The sequence below is a fragment of the Schistocerca nitens genome, chromosome 10, assembly GCF_023898315.1.
Source record: "Schistocerca nitens isolate TAMUIC-IGC-003100 chromosome 10, iqSchNite1.1, whole genome shotgun sequence".
NCBI classification, from domain to species: domain Eukaryota; kingdom Metazoa; phylum Arthropoda; class Insecta; order Orthoptera; family Acrididae; genus Schistocerca; species Schistocerca nitens.
In genome coordinates, this window is record NC_064623.1 from 71,449,461 (window position 1) to 71,465,880 (window position 16,420).

The 16,420-nt window shown below is 41.1% G+C and overlaps 1 protein-coding gene across 1 annotated transcript in view; it reads left to right on the forward strand.

The window, feature by feature from the left end:
• LOC126210480 (DNA repair protein XRCC1-like) overlaps window positions 1–16,420 on the forward strand; it is a 60,921-nt gene that overhangs the window by 16,557 nt on the left and 27,944 nt on the right. Inside the window, exons 6-11 of the mRNA XM_049939713.1 lie at window positions 4,520–4,695; window positions 7,578–7,806; window positions 11,867–11,980; window positions 12,252–12,314; window positions 13,983–14,072; window positions 14,152–14,238. Of these exons, the coding sequence (XP_049795670.1) occupies window positions 4,520–4,695; window positions 7,578–7,806; window positions 11,867–11,980; window positions 12,252–12,314; window positions 13,983–14,072; window positions 14,152–14,238 (759 nt within the window). The remainder of the gene's footprint in view (window positions 1–4,519; window positions 4,696–7,577; window positions 7,807–11,866; window positions 11,981–12,251; window positions 12,315–13,982; window positions 14,073–14,151; window positions 14,239–16,420) is intronic.

Here is a 16,420-nt window from a genome sequence, read left to right on the forward strand (position 1 = left end):
ACACTGTCCTGCTCTGCCATTTAGTGAAAGAAATACAAGCGTACTGAGTATTATACCAGATTTGCAACTGGTACCACCCGAACCACATTGTCTGCCAGGATTTCGACTACCTTTGACTGTGCCCAGAAAAGAGAATTATCCTCCCCACTATCCGCACCTCCACCCGTTCCGCAGTTGTATTCCTCCACCCACTGAAGCTACTGCCCATCTCTGCTTCTCCCTTGCTCCTGACCCCTTACTTCACACACGTATAATATGACCTACAGTGTGTTTCACAATGTGTGTTTCCACATTTAGAGGCTGTAGAGGGGACTTACTAGATCAAGTTTCACATAGGAACCCATGTTCGGAAATGTCATCCAACAATGCTACAGAGCATGAAAGTTGTAGGCGCTGGTGTCTGTAAAAAATGTGGAGGGTGATTCTTTGATGATGTTGCAAACTTTCAAGGTTGATGGAGACGGATAAATGTATCAGTTTCAAGTCAGGGTCCCTGGTTTGGAAATGAACAATTTGAGAGTTGCAAGCGAAAATCATTCAATTCCTCTGACAGTGGAATATATGTACCAGTACTGCTGTTGTTGCTAAGAATGTAGGGTATGTAACTTTGAGAGGTGGTAGCATGAACCAAGACAAGAAAAAATGTCTATTAAATATCAGCTGTAAAATGCATACCTGAAGTAGCTATCAGCGCTTGCTCATCTTCGCAAGTGTGAAGCACGTTTCCTCTATTGAACAAGTGCTCATAGCTCTTAAGGTATGCATTTTAGAGCTGGTGTTTACCGGATTTTTTTCCTTGTTTTGGTCCACACTACCACCTCTGAAAGTTGCCTACCCTACAATCTTAGCAACAGCTGTACTGGTACACGTATTCCACTGTCAGAGGTATCAGAATGGTTTTCAGTTATAACTTTCGACTCATTCATTTCCAGTATGGGGACCCTTACCTCAAATAGATAAATTTATCCTTCTCCATCATCCTTGAAAGTTTGTGACATCACCACAGAATAATCCTGTAGATACATACGTTTACAGGCTCCAGTGCCTATAACTTTGACAGTCTGTAGCATTGTTCAATGACTTTTCCATTGTTGGGTTCCTATGTAAAATTTTACCTACTAAGTCTCGTCTACAACCTCTAGAAGTGTGTAACATGAATCGTGAAATCTCCTGTAGATGTGAGGTCTTGCCTGTATGTCCTTCCACCATCACCTACTCCAGTCCTGTCCACTCAAAGTCAGAGCCACCCATGAAAGCAGCCATGTGGTCTACCGATTCAGATGAAACCACTGTGCTGCATTTTATGTGGGTGTGACCATTGACAAACTGACTGCCCATGAGAAAGGACACCTACAAACTGCGTCTGAGAGACAGCCAGACCATCTGGTTGCCGAGTGTGCCGCCTGACACGTTCTGCTCGAGTTGAACGACTACTTTGCTGCCTGTGTTGTCTGTATTCTCCCCGGTGACTCCAGTTTTTCTAGATGCACCATGGGGACTGTCCTCCAATGCCGAAACCACCCTGTCCTCAACTTTTGTGTCCCTGTCCCCACCTGCCTTTGCCCATGCCGCATTCAGACTTGAGCCTCCCACACACCTGCTGAGCCACTGCTCACATTTCTTTGATGCTTGCCCATCTCGCTCCCTCCGCCATTGACTCTGCTATCCCCCTTATAAGGTTACAGATTACAGATATAGTTACTCCACGAATATAGATACCTGTACCTTACACATAGCGGTCTAGCGCAGCACACTGCCATTAGGAGAACCTTCAGTGATCATGAATATGGGTTTGGCGCCAACCGATACTGGTGGCGGGCAAGGCGAGGAGTGGTGGGGAGTCGTGGCTGGATGCCAGACATGGTTGGACAATATGTGGCCGCGTGCAGTGAGAAGTTTGATAAATCCTTGATACATTGCATGTTTGTGGCTGGAATTGAGAACTCATCAATATTAGAAGCGAGTCGTTAGCAAAGACTGGTAGAAGCAATTGTTACCTCAGAAAAGTAATAACAATCTGAAATAAAAGTGAACTTCAGTACTTGTGCATAGAAATGTTAGGAACGTGTACTGTGCATTGTACTAGAGGCAGTAAACTTTTCAGTTCTATGAAGTCAATATTTCCTTTCAAATCATTTTCATGCATATTGGAACCAACTGAGTGTGAAGATTTTTAATAGCAAGTGTGGTAATTTTGGTAGGGCATGTACTGGCAGGCACATGGTCCAATTTTTAGTCCACAGGTGCATGTTCCTTAGGAGTAAGTTGGCCACACTAAGCTGTGCAGCATAAACTTTCTCCAATCACTATGGTTATATGAACACAGCTGGTTTTAGAGAGAAACAAGATACCCACTGCAGGCTGTGCAGCATAAGCAGTGGTTCGATCGCAGGGCTTGTATCGACACAACTGGTTTTAGAGAGAAACTTGACTGTGATAGATACGAGTAGGCATCTCCCCACCCCACACCTCTCCCGTACCCCCACTCTCAACCTCAGCCGAGATTGCCGCACAGTGTGGGCACGGACGCTGTCGGGCCTTAGAGCCTGAAGATGGGCCACATCCGTGTGAGTTGTATGAAAATGTGGGTGTTTTTCTAAATTTGAAGAAGGACTTTGTCCAGTAACTTAGTCTACTGTACTTTAAATGTGCCTGTTTGACAAGGGCACACTCTATGTTATGGCCTTGCACCTGGGAATAAGAATCTCGGAAACTGTGGTAAGTGCTCGAAGGACTGTGAAACCACAGCTGGGCAAGATGTTGGACATCCACCCCACATCACAGGAAGTGGAGGTCAGAGGCTTGCCCACTCCATAAAGTAGGATAGGTGGTGACATAAGGCAGATCTGATAACAGATTACAATGCCGGTATAGGTACACACGTTTTGGAGCACACCGTTTGGTGCACATTGTCAAACGTGGAGTTCTGCAGTTCACGGCCCCAGGTGTTACGATGTTGACCCGACAACATTGATAGTTAAGATTGCAGTGGGCAGGGGATCGTCGAGATTGTACTGTGGGTGCGGTCTGATGAATAATTTTTCTTGTTACACTAATTGTATTGTTGTTTCTGGATACGCAGTCTTCCAGGCAAACAGCTGCTCAAAAGACACACTGCTCCACAGATGCAGGCTGATGGGGCAGTATTGTGCAGTCGGAGGGGGAGTTGCTTCTGTGAGACCTGCCATAGTAATCAGAGGCACTGTGGCATCTGTAGAATGTGAGAATATTATTGCACACCAGCTGCATCCCCACCTTCTCGATATCTCCTCCAATGGTGGTGGCATCTTCAAGCAGGATATCTGACGCATGTCACAAGACCATAATCACACTATAGTGATTTGAGAAGCATAATAGGGAACTGACATTGATGTTTCGGCCACCAAATTCTCCTGATCTTAACCCAATGGATCACATCTAGGGCACTATTTGGCACCAGCTTTGTGTCCTCAAACCACCGGCCCGTAATTTGCAGAAACTGCATGACCTGTGCATAAACGTATGATGGTACTTATCACCAAATGCCTTCTGAGGACTTGCTGAATCCATGCCACACAGAATCACTGCTGCACTGTGCTCCAGTGATGAACTCACATGCTACTAAGCAGCTGGTTGTAAAGTCTCAGTTCATCAGTTGTAAAATGTAAAACAATTTACTAAGAAATGAAGATATGAAAAATTAAATTACAGTAGATTTTTCTGATGAGGACATCAGTTACAATGACAATTCAGCTCTAACGTGATTCCTGTGTTAGTGCTATTCCTCTTAAGGAAAATACTTCTCATTCTTGCTTAATATGACAAATTTATATGCATGAATGCTCTATATGTTGACATTTTCAGCCTCAGTTAAGAACAAGATTTTCCAAGAACCAATTTACTGTAGAAGGAAATCTGTTGTTGTAATATGGAAGCCTTGCATATTCTTCTCTCTGCCCTTCTTTCGACAATAGGTGTAGTATAGACTCCTCACCTCATTGTTACCCTAGTGCATTCATACTACAGTAGGGGCGACAGTCACAGAACTCGCCAGCAGTACACATGGTGTCCGTTTCCATAACAATTCGATCAAAGTGCACACATTTTAGAACAGCGTGGCCAGTAAAATAAAATTTTACATGTTCCATTTGCACCACAACAGATTGAAAATACAAATCTTGGTTATGATGACACTGGTTTAGAACAGCATAATTTTCAAGACCCTTTGAACTTTGTAGCCAAGTTTGACTGTATATGGCAATAAACTGAACTTCAGGCACAAGTAGTGCACATTTTTGCATTTATGAGATACTGGTAGTCCACTGCAAGAGCACAATTTTTGGAACAAGTGAGCAATGGTATGAACACAAAAAGTACTAGTTTCCACTGCCACCCACTTACACAGGTGAACCCTCGCATTGGCTATAGCCTCAGAGCTTTGAGAATTGTTCGTCTTCGATCATGCTCAGCTGGTGTCATCCACATGTTAATGTTGTCAGTGTTAATGATATTATTAACATTTAATGTTTTACACTTCTAGGGTACAGGAGGCTGCTAAGGAGGCCCACAGAAATGGCGCAGTGGGCGGTGGCACTTCTGACGAGGCCGGGGAGGTGAAGCAGGTTGGCGCCCGCCATGGTCCCACCCCGAAGAGAGTGAAAATGAGCGACGGAGCAGAAATTTCTGCAGGCATCAGTAAAACGAAGGACCGTGAAGGTGCGCCTCATCGTTTACTCCATGTAATTTTCTGCTGACAGCTGCCACTGAAACATTAGCACTATTAACAACAAATGTTGCTAAAGTATTAGCCTTTGTTTCTTTCTTTTATTGTCATCATCATTCTTCTTTCTCTTTCGTTTCAGGCTGGCCAGCTAAGGACTACATTTAAGCCATTGAGGTAGCTCTGTGCCTTTAGAAATATTCCATTTCTTCATTTTCCCCCTTCTCCTCTTCTGCTGTCAGTGTTCTTCCTTTATTTTTTTTATCTATAACTATTTTGCTTCTATATTTTGTTCTCTCTTCAATTTCTTGCTTATTTATGCAATTAACTTCTAGGTGATTGTGCATTTTCCTAAGAAAGTTGGGACTACCTTTTAATTTTTTCAAAATATCGTCTGATTTTTCTTGTCCGAGCACTCATCCTTTGAATGTGCCCCTGGAAATGTTAATTTGCTTTTTCTTACATTGTGTGCCTGACAGCAAATTACGTATACTGAGCAGTAGTACAGCTAATCTATACATTTTATAATTTTATACTTGGATAGAGCAGCAGCTGTTGGATGAAATCTTCTTGTAAAAATAAGAAACAGACAGTCAGTTACAAAATGGAAGGTTTATTAAAACTCCTTTACCATGGTTTCAACATTTATAAAAACACCATCATCAGAAGGAAATATTGACAACTGGATTACGTGTTGTGGCAGAGGTACATTAAAATATAACCGAAGGCGACAGTCAGATATAAAATTTCACCTCCATAATAAATCAGACAATCATAACATAATTGTGTTATTTAGTATTCTGTCATCATTGTATAGCTAGTGCACAACCATGTTGTACATGTTTTAATTATTATGGAGGTGAAATTTTGTATTATACACACTTCTTTCGGTATATTTTAACATACCTCTGCTGCAACTTGTAATCCAGTTGTCAATATTTCCTTCTGAAGAAGACATTTTTATAAACATTGAAACCACAGTAAAAGGAGTTTTAATAAACCTTCCATTTTACAAGAACATTTCTCCTATAGACTGCTTTCTCAGTGATAGCAAAGAAATCAGCTATTAACTGTTTACATCTCTTTCACCTTTCTATAAAGTGGTTTCAGTAGTGAGTAATTCACAATAATAAATAATTCAGTGTGTCAAGAAATTGACTACAACTGAAAAGCACAGAACTAACATTTTATGCAATGATCTTCATAATCCTACTTAAAATCTCATCACATCAGTAACAGTGTTTATTCATAAATGGTGTGTGATTGGCTTATTCCATCTTCGTTCATTTCCTGTAGTTGCACACGATTTAGTTGTCTCGGAATGTCAGCTTTTGAGAGCTCTGCATATTTATTTGCATCTGGAAATTTTGATTTGACTTGTCGACGACTGACATCAAGTGGTTATTAGGTATTTTGCACGACTCCGGTGGATCGCTAATACTTTCATTCTCACGGGAGACAGGTGTAGACAGCATAACCGTTATTATGAGGGGAGATCAGAAACATACGCACAATAATTTTATTGCCAAAAAGTTTAATAGGTACCTAAACAAAAAAATTACAAATGAACTAGCAACTTTTACCTACTTGTCTACATAGTCACCAACACACTCAACACATTTATTCCATCGTGGTACCAGTTTCAATATGCCCTGTTTGTAGAAATCCATTTGGTTGGAGTATAGTCATCTGCGAACTGCTGGTTTCACTTTCACATCTGTCACAAAGTGTTGGCCAGCTAGGAATTTCTTCACGAGACCAAACAGAAGAAAGTCCGAGGGTGCAAGGTCCGGACTGTATGGTGGATGCTGGAGCACCTCCCACTCAAATTTGGCAATTTTCTCACGAACATGGGCATTTGTCATGGAGGGCACAAAGCAACTTACAGTTTTAATGTAGGCTGCAGCTTTGTATTCAGCAAAGTCCACCAACAGCACATCATGCATATCCCAGAATGCTGTCACAAGCACTTTTCTAGCGGTCATTTTTAAGTTTTTTCATATTGGAGAACCAGCGTGTTTCCACTCCATAGAGGCCTGTTTGTTTCGGGCACATCATGGTACACCCAGGACTCCTACCAGTGACGATTCCTTTCAGAAAGTTGTGCCCTTCTGCAGGTTTAACGTGTTAAGTGATCCAAGTTTGTCATCATTCACTGGCCTTTGTTGTTGTCTGTCTTAGACACCCAGCGAGCACAAACTTTACGAAATTTCAGCATTTCATGAACAGTACCATACACCAAACCATAGGAAATGTTGAACTGCTGTGATAAGGTTCACATTTGCACACACCAGTCATTCAAAATTGCTGCCTCAATGGCTCTGACATTCTGCAGACTTGCAGCTGTTACTAGCACCCAGAGTGTATCAAATCAGCTGGTTCACAAGGCCCTCTCGGAAGAATGCACACAAACTGGAGACATTGCTACAATCTGTACAATCGTCCCCATACATGCCCAGCATGTCCCTGTGAATTTCCCATGACTTATGCCTTTTGGCCCACATCTATCGAATTACACTTTGCCATTCGTTACAAGTTGACAACAGTAACAGGTGCACCGAGTCTGTTTCATAGTTGATGCTTCTGTCACTAGAGCTGTACATGAAAACAAAATACCCTCTGTAGTGCAAATTTCAAACTATATCGTCATTGAAGTTTCAACATTCCAGTTGCAGTATCAGGGTAGAAAAAGAATTGATGTGCTTTGCTTTCAGATCCTTGCTCATACATTGGAGATCTGCAACATAAGTTCCATTCTTCTCAGTGGGTTCTCAATCTATTTTGGAACCAGTAGTTTTGTAGTTTGTAGTCAATAATCATATAATGTATCACTGTTCCTCCACCAGTGATCAGTTTCTCAGTGTCTGCCGAATTCCAGAGGCACCAACCCCAGCCGGCAGCAGGCGACCTGCGGCAGCAGAGCAGGCAGGCCCCAGTGACATCGGGAGGAAGGCGCGCGCCTCAGTCCCCTTCCACCGGCTGCTGAGCGGGGTCACGCTGGTCATCAGTGGCTACCAGAACCCACTGAGGGCGAACTTGCGGGAGGCCGCGCTGCAGATGGGAGCCAAGTACCGCCCCGACTGGGGCCCCGGCTGCACACATCTCGTGTAAGACCAGAGACGACAACCCATCGAATTCCCACTTTTGTTAAAGTTTAAGGCTAATGGTGTGCTTCGGGTTGTTCTGCCAAATTGTTGTTTCCATTTACGTACTATATTTCAACGACCGTCACAGCCGTCTCCTTCAGATGCTGCAAGTTTTGCTATCGCATGTAGTCACTGCCCGGTCTTCGACCTGACTGTGAACTATTGTAAGTCATGTGCCACTATATATACAGGGAGCATACGCCCTGAGACATTTGGGAAATCCAGTTAAAATCCAGGATTTGAGGTAACCCATGTTTCTCAGAAACATTCAGCTGCTGCAATGTAAGCTGTGTTTGTAGGTCCTTGCCTAATCATACACTTGGGGTGGGGGGGGGGGGGGGGGGAGCCAGCAAAAGTTTTTTCATGACCAATATTATATGTGAAAGCTTAGCTTTTCATGTAGCTGTGCTGTATGTATATTAATTTGAACCATTAATTTTTCCTATTTGTGTGTTTTTGCACTACTTAACAATGACTTTGCTATTGGCTGACTACATCACGTGTCCAATGCTCTGAACATCTGCTGTCATTGGCTGGCAAGATCATGTGACATGAGCTGTGACTGGCTGACAAAAGCATTTGCAATCTCGATTTCAGTGCTTTGGAAGCTACTGTGCTGTATCTGGTGGAATTCTTGTTGCTATATTTGATGGAATTCCTGTTTATACTTTCGTAATGCAAAAACATGCAGCTCTTTCCAAAAAATATTGTTTTTTTTTTTTTTTTGCCGATTTTCGTTTCTTAAAGTTCCAGGAAATTCTATGCTGGTGTATAAAAGTTCCACCATTTAAAGCATTGATAAGTTTTACAGCTCCAAGGGAAAGTATATTGCTACTTAACACGGAAAAAATGTACTTCTCATTCAGGAAAAAGTGTATTTTTAATGAGGAAATCCGGTAAAAAGTCAGGAATGCAGCACATTACAGCCGATTTTGATTCCCAGCGTTCCCTAGCCCGTTAGATGCTCTCTTCATGCTCACACTGATATTCTGTGAAGCACAAATTCCATCAGCGTTTTCCCACTGTAGCAGGTGTGATGGCCAGCAAGATTTTAATAAATTGATAACCGAGCACCAAGTGTTATTTAAATTGGAACGTCTGTACCTATTTGTTAGGACATCCTTATTTTGATAGACTCCTTAATTCTGCCATCCCGGAAATTTGGCATTTGCACCACAATAATGGTTTCGGCTTTCCATTGGTGTCAACTTCTTTTTCAAATATTCTCGATTTTGACTGCATCACCCGTTCAGTTTGATGATGTGAGTATCCATTCCTTTGAAACACTATTCGTAGGTTTTCTAATTCTTCAGCAAGGCTGCCTTGTTTGAAAGTGTTTTAGCTATACAGACTGGAGCCTTTAGAACTGAATTTCTTTGTGGAGGATGGTGACAGCTCGAGGCATGGCGATAGAGGTCAGTGTGAATAGTTTCCTGCATGCATTGTAACCCAGAGAGCCGTTTGTTCTTCCCTCAACTAACACTTCAAGGAAAGGTATTTGGCACCACAAAAACATCAAATCCAGTGTATTCACTCCCTTCGTATAAAATGAAAAGTATACTTTGTAATGTTACAGAAGATGTGAGTCTCCGAAAGCAGGGTATTTACTGCATTCTGTGTGAATATGGCGCGTCTTACTGGAGGCAGACTATCAGAACAGGTGAGGAAAGATGCAAGGAACGCCAGTGACACAACCAATTAAAATAACCAGACAAATCTGCTGTTGCTGAGCATTGCCTCGATTATAATCATAAAATGCAATACGATGAGACCAGTATTGTGATGCAAATGCCAATTTTATGGGTCACCGTAATTAAGAAGTCTGTAGAAATAAATATGTCAGAAAACCTAATAAACAGGGATGGCGGTTTCAGTTTAAATAATGTTTAGGTCCGCCGCTCAGTTTATTAAAACCTTGCGAGCCACGACATCCATCAGATTTTGAAAAGACTGAGAGAATTTTCATTTAATGAAATATGAATGTGAGCTCTGAAAACGAAAAAGCATCAAAGTGCGTAGTGGCTTTCAGGAATTTAACTCGGCTAGAAACATTGGCATGGGACTGACAACAGCTGACAGTCCAGTCAGAGCCCGGACAGCAAGTACACATAATGGCAAAACTTGCAGCACCTGAAGAAGACAGTTACATCGATTGTCGAAATGTGCATAAATGGAAACAACAATTTGGCAGGACACCCGGAAGCACACTATTAATCAATCACATTCACAAAATCTGATGGATCGGGGTTTAAGATGTTTGCTTTAATAAGTAGTACAAATGCTTGCTGTGTGTCACTACGAGAAAGACGTTCTGCATCCCAGAGTTGTAGCCCACGGATTCATTGTGTACACATTCCAGTATGAATGAGGAATGTATTCATTCTTCTAATTTACATGTGGCATAATTAATGGCTGTAATAGCAAAATTTGAGACATTTGGCCTAATTCAGAGATGTATAAAAAATAATCATTCTCATGTTGCAACTGCAAATGGGTAAGGAAGCTGGGGATACAATTATGGAACTCCATGTACCTTCTGTCTTGACTCAAGTTTGTTATGTTCACTGGTGGTGTCCTGCATTTACGAACAGATTTACGATGGAATTTCTTATGTTGTTTCTGTAACTGGTATTAACTAGGACTAACGTTTTAAAGGTTAAGCATTATTTTGTGGTTGCAAATTTGACTTTGAATTTAACAATGTAGAAGTGGTGGGATGACAGAACTGCATTATTATTGCACTGATTCGTGTGTACAAAGTTAATGGTATAGAATTTCTGCACTGGAGCATACTCAATCATATGTTTTGGCAATTAAGTAATTTTATCCAAAGCTGTATGGACTGGTAGCGTATGAAACTGTTTCTGTTGATAAACCTTTGGGTTCTAGGGATACAGTATATCTAAATAAAGTCTTGGTGATATGTGAATGGTTTCCTGCATGCATATGATGATGATCGTAAATTTAGTTGCTTTTTGATGTTAAATGTTCGTGTACATTCAGCAACGAGAGGATGCGGTGGGGGGGAGAACGTACACATTTATGTGTGCTGTGTAATGTTTGGGTGTGTAAGTTGATCCTCTTTTTTGCAGGTAGTCTTCTTCCATCTTATAGTGAATGCTAATAATGTATAGAAAGTTCTGGTTCAGAATAATGAATTATTTAGGAATAAAGGCAAAAGCACTGCGCCGTTGACAGATACACATGCAAATGGAGCAGAGCTTTACTTTACTAGCTTTTGGAATGGAATTCCTTTCCGAAGATGTAGGATAAACACACACGCACACGCCTGTCTCCCTACATTGTGCTCAGTCAGCTGCCAGCTCTTTCCTGGCCCACAGTTAGTGTGCTGGGATGAGGCGGCGGTGCCATGTGGGGTGGGGTGAACGATGGAGAGAGGTGGGACGGGGGTTAGGGGGAAGAGTCTAGCGGCTCATGGCAGAGTGGAGAGCTGTCCTTGGGCTGGCTAGGGGTGGGGCACGTGGCAGATGGCTGAGCACTCGATTTCACAGACTAGGACATGAGATATGGCAGCACACAACTAGCTGACCTGTATTGGGTGGGGCTAACATAACTCGCTGTCCCCCCACTCCCCACCAAATAGCGTGTGTGTGCATGGGGAGGGGGGGGGGGGGACAGGTATGGGCTCGCATGCGTGCACACCACCCCTTTCGCATTATCCCTGCCCAACACATGTCAGCTAGTTCTGTGCTGCCACCTGACACGTATGCGTATTTCTCCTACAGCGTGAGAAATGAATTCCATTCCGAAAGAAAGGAAAGCAAAGTTCTGTATCTTTTGTATGTGTATCTGTTGACAACACAGCACTTCTGCCTTTAGATGAGTCATCTCCTTTATTCCTAAATATATCGTTATAGTGAATTCTGTCTGTCCTTTTAAAATACTGTTGCCGTGTGATGTATATAAGGAAAAATATGCTACGACTTCATACAGTCTTTATAGTTGTCTGTGCTATTTAAATTGTGTGCACATATGGTTTTTTGTATTGTAATTTTTACAGGTGTGCATTCCCAAACACTCCAAAATTCAACCAGGTTAAAGGCCACGGAAAAATTATTCGTAAGGAGTGGGTGGAGGACTGTCACAGTCAGCGGAAAAGGCTGCCGTGGAGAAGGTTCGTGAAAATGAAGCTGAAACTTAGCGAACAGTTGTATTGCAAAGAATGGTTAATGTTTTTCTTCCATTGTTTCCCTGTAACAGAAAAATATTGTTTATTAGAAAATTAGTCACTTTCAGTGAACACACGTAGTATAAGATATCTCACAGCAACAGATTGTTGACAAATTAAGAAATGTATGTTTATGTGCAACTACTGCTTACCTCCCTAACTGTAGTTCACATTTAGTGAGAATATGTGCTGTATTGTTTCTCGCATTTTGTTCTAGATATGCCATGGATAAGAAGGACCAGATGGGACCAGAAAGTGACACCGAAGAGGAAAATGATGGGTTTGTAGAGTGTTTCAGATAGTATTAAAGAATCAATTGACACCTTTGGTGATGTTAACAAAACAAAAGGAAAAAAACAGTTTCTTGATCCTTTGCTTGAATTTTTATGTTTTTAAAAACAGGATTTGATAGTTTTCACCTACCCTCAGGTGGAAGCTGATTGTCACAGCTGCAGTTAAAATAAGTGGAAAACAGACATGGGTATTAGATAAAACATTGAATTACCATATTCATGAATTCATATTAAAAATATTTTACACAAAACTAAACCATTAATTTAAAAAGTGAAGTTGACGATGCTGTTACAGTTGTCTAGTTTTGTCAAATATGTGCAAATAAAGTTGTGGTTAAATTTAATTTAACAAAGGGGGAAAATTTTGCTTCTTAATTTGAAACTAAGGTGTTTATATTTGATTATGTGCTCGTATAACACACACAGGATGTTGCTCAGATAATTTTTCGTTAGAGAAGCTCAGATTTTTGGATCTCCTGCTACTCTCAATTTTAAATGGACCAATTGCACAGCTCTCCTTACTAGATGTACAAATAATTTTCCAACTGTTCTATAAACTCCACTTTTGGTCGAAGACATGTTAGTTCTGGTGTTATAAAATATGGTTCAGTATTTTCATAATTTTTAACTTTTTATCATATATGGGGGAAGCGCAATTATTTGTCACTACTGATTGGTTCGTGTTGACCACATACAGAAGGGATGTCTTTTTCTTTTTGTAATGTTTCTGGAGAATGTTGTTAGTTATGTCATAATTGTTGTATAGTTATGTGATTGGCAATCTGTATTTCTGGCCACAAGTGTCATACACATCTGCCAGTCTCAAACACAACTTGAGCTGGCGGAGTGATGAGACACTTCTTACCAGAAGAGTAGGTGGGATCCAGATCCTTGGTGCAGTAGTCAATGTAAGCAATGTTTGGTCAATCACTTTACTATTCAGGTCCATTTGTAGTGTTTGCATTAAGACTGAAAAAAGGAGCCAATCAGTATGTGGCTTCTTTTGCAACTAAGGTACATTGAATGGAGAATAACTTTTAAAATTTTGCATCAAAAATCCATTTGATAATTTTGGAGAGGGGGAACTCATAGGTGGCTCACACAGAGATACAAGTCACATTGATCTAGATGGCCAAGCCGTGGGGTCACTACTTCCAGTCCACTGAGATATTTCTGAAGGTATCTTTTGAAGAGAGAAAAGGGATATTTTGAATTAAACCACTTAACAACTGGTGCCTATTTTGGTTTCAATATGGTTGGGAACATTGACTTGACTGGAGTAAGCAAATTCAAGTAGATTCAGGATGACAAAGTTTGGCAGGTATGACGAGGCTCTCACAGAACAGACTAGTGTCGAGAGCTTCCGTGAACCAGTTTTCGGACTAAAGGTCGCAACACCAACTCCTACAAAAGGAATCAAATTTTAGTCTGGTTGCAGAAGATGTAGTTAATTTAAGAGTTGATGTGGTAATGTCAACTAATCCAAATGGTGGTTCAGAACGCAACAAAGGAGGGGCCCAGAGATATACTTTCCTCACATTTCAAATCACAGTTGTGGTCTTTTTTGTGCAAAATTATTTTCCTCCCTACCACTGTAGATAGATATCACAATGTAGTGTCGAAAAGATCCGAGCGACGCCTTTTTTTTTTTTCAGTGTGGAGCTCGGCAAGGACCGACGCACGGCACGTGTGACGTCCCCTTCGCAATCTGAGGAGTCTACCGACGAAGGTGATAATGCAGAGAGGTGAGCTGTCAGGGCTGCTTTGTGTTTGCAGAAGTATTGTGTATGTGTGCTCTGTTAATCATTTTGCTCATGTTTCCAGAACAGACAAAGTGAGCACACCGCAGCCAAACAACGAGAGGCCGAGCCTTTTCGCACCCCTGGGTGGTGACGGAGCCAAACGAGCTAGGTAGGTGAGAATGTCACACAGTTAATGTAAGGAACATTGAGTACAGTCCACGAGGCCATCTCCTTTCCCAGCAGCTCGCACTGTGCCGAGGCGTAACCTTTCCGTTCGTTCGTTTGTCACGTTCTGTAGAGCCTGTCGAGAGGCGGAACTGTCAGAGATGTGGAATGCATCTGGGCATACATTAACAAAAGAAAAGTCAAGTGTAGAAGCTATCTATATCCACAGGGTATTAAAATATTGTAACCCACATAATCCATTAAATATGTTGGCACTCCAATGGTAGGCGTGCACCTAGTCTGACCTGGACCTCATGGTACTGTACACATTTCACAGATTAATAATGTAGAGGTCAAACATGACCGCATTTTAATGCAACATAGTCTGTCATATTCTTGGTGTATTCCTTAATTAAGACTTCCTGTCGTGATTACTGAAACATGTTGTCTTAATTTTTGGCAAAATATTTCTTCAGCTGTAGGAAGTCGGATAAGTCATTTTACAAATGGTTGTCATGTCTTACATATTCTTAAATGTTCGTTGTACATTTAATTTATCAAAATTACACAAATGTTACATCATGTTAATATGGGCATACATTATATATTATATTGCATTATATACTTTTAAATATTTTAAAGAGAATTGTTGTTAGTATCTTTTGATTTTATATCAGATGTTATTTCTGTCTCATGTGATCAACAAATATGAATGGACAATATTATGAAAAGGATACTTGCTACTCACCATATAACGGAGGTGCTGAGTCACAGATAGGCGCAACAAAGAGATTGTCAGAAAATTAGCTTTCGGCCAACAAGGCCTTCATCGGAGGTGGCATGCACGCACGTCTGCCCGTCCCTGACCGTCTCCCCCCCCCCCCCCTCCCCGTCACACACGCACGACCAGACTACAGCCTCAGCAGCCAGAGACTACACTCGTGTGTGTGTGTGTGTGTGTGTGTGTGTGTGTGTGTGTGTGTGTGTGTGTGTGTGTGTGTGTGTTCTATCTGCAATGGAGGCCTTGTTGGCTGAAAGTTCATTTTCTGACAGTCTTTTTGTTGTGCCTATCTGAGACTCAGCATCTCTGCCATATGGTCAGTAGCAACTATCCTTTTCATAATGTTGTTGCATTCCATCCTGGATTTCCCATTGTTAATTTTTGCCTCACAATATAGACAGTGTATTGTAGAACAGCCTTTATGTTGTGGTGTGTCAGATTTTGGTAAATAACTTCTGTTACTGTAAACAAAACAGGAAAACCACTTGTACAAAAGGCAGCTGCAGGAATGATGGAAGGATGGTGTATGTGTCACTGTGCAGAAAACCAGGATGATGCCTTGTCACGATATTTAGCCCTTGCTGACTTTAGCAACACATCAGGTGCAATATAGAGATGTTACGACTTGAATGAGTAATAATAATGACAATTATTATCATCATCATCAATTGTTTGTAATGGAAATAGGTTGTGATCAAAATTTTGACTTTTATCCACAAAGCAATTATTATTATTATTGGCATCCACACATATGCCCACAAGCTTTTATCCCACAGTATATATAACTGTCAGTTTCTGCTTCCTTGTAGACTTTTGTCACTATACTATTTAGTTCCATTCGTGCTTGTATCATTTAAATTTAATCAATTAAATTTGAGAGAAAGGTGCTACAATTGTGCTAAATAGCTGATATTTATCTTGTAATAGCAGCTTGATATTTACTTGATTACGAAGGTATTTATAAAGAAAATAGTTGCCTGCATCTGGGAACACAACATCCAATGTACAGTACATTACTGCTTGTCAGGGAGTTTTACAGTCAACACTCCTGGCCCAGTAGCTGAAAGAACTTTTCAATCCTTGAATCGGGGGATGCAGATTATTTGTAGAAAGAACGGGTAATGAGGTATGTCAATAATTTCCTTTTGAATTGCTTGAGGTTACCAGTTTTGTGCTTTATGTTAGTTACGTATAGTTGAATACCTTTGCATCAGAGCACATAACTCTACTCTGAATTGGTCCAATCACAGTATATTCTTAATCAGATAAATTTTATGTTTCAGAGACATGTTAAGTCTCAACTTTATCTATAATAATGAGTATATGCTGAAGCAATGAATTAAAATTCATGTATGTGCTGATGTGTTTGCCCCTTAATGCCAGGGTGACACAGTTGTTAATGTGT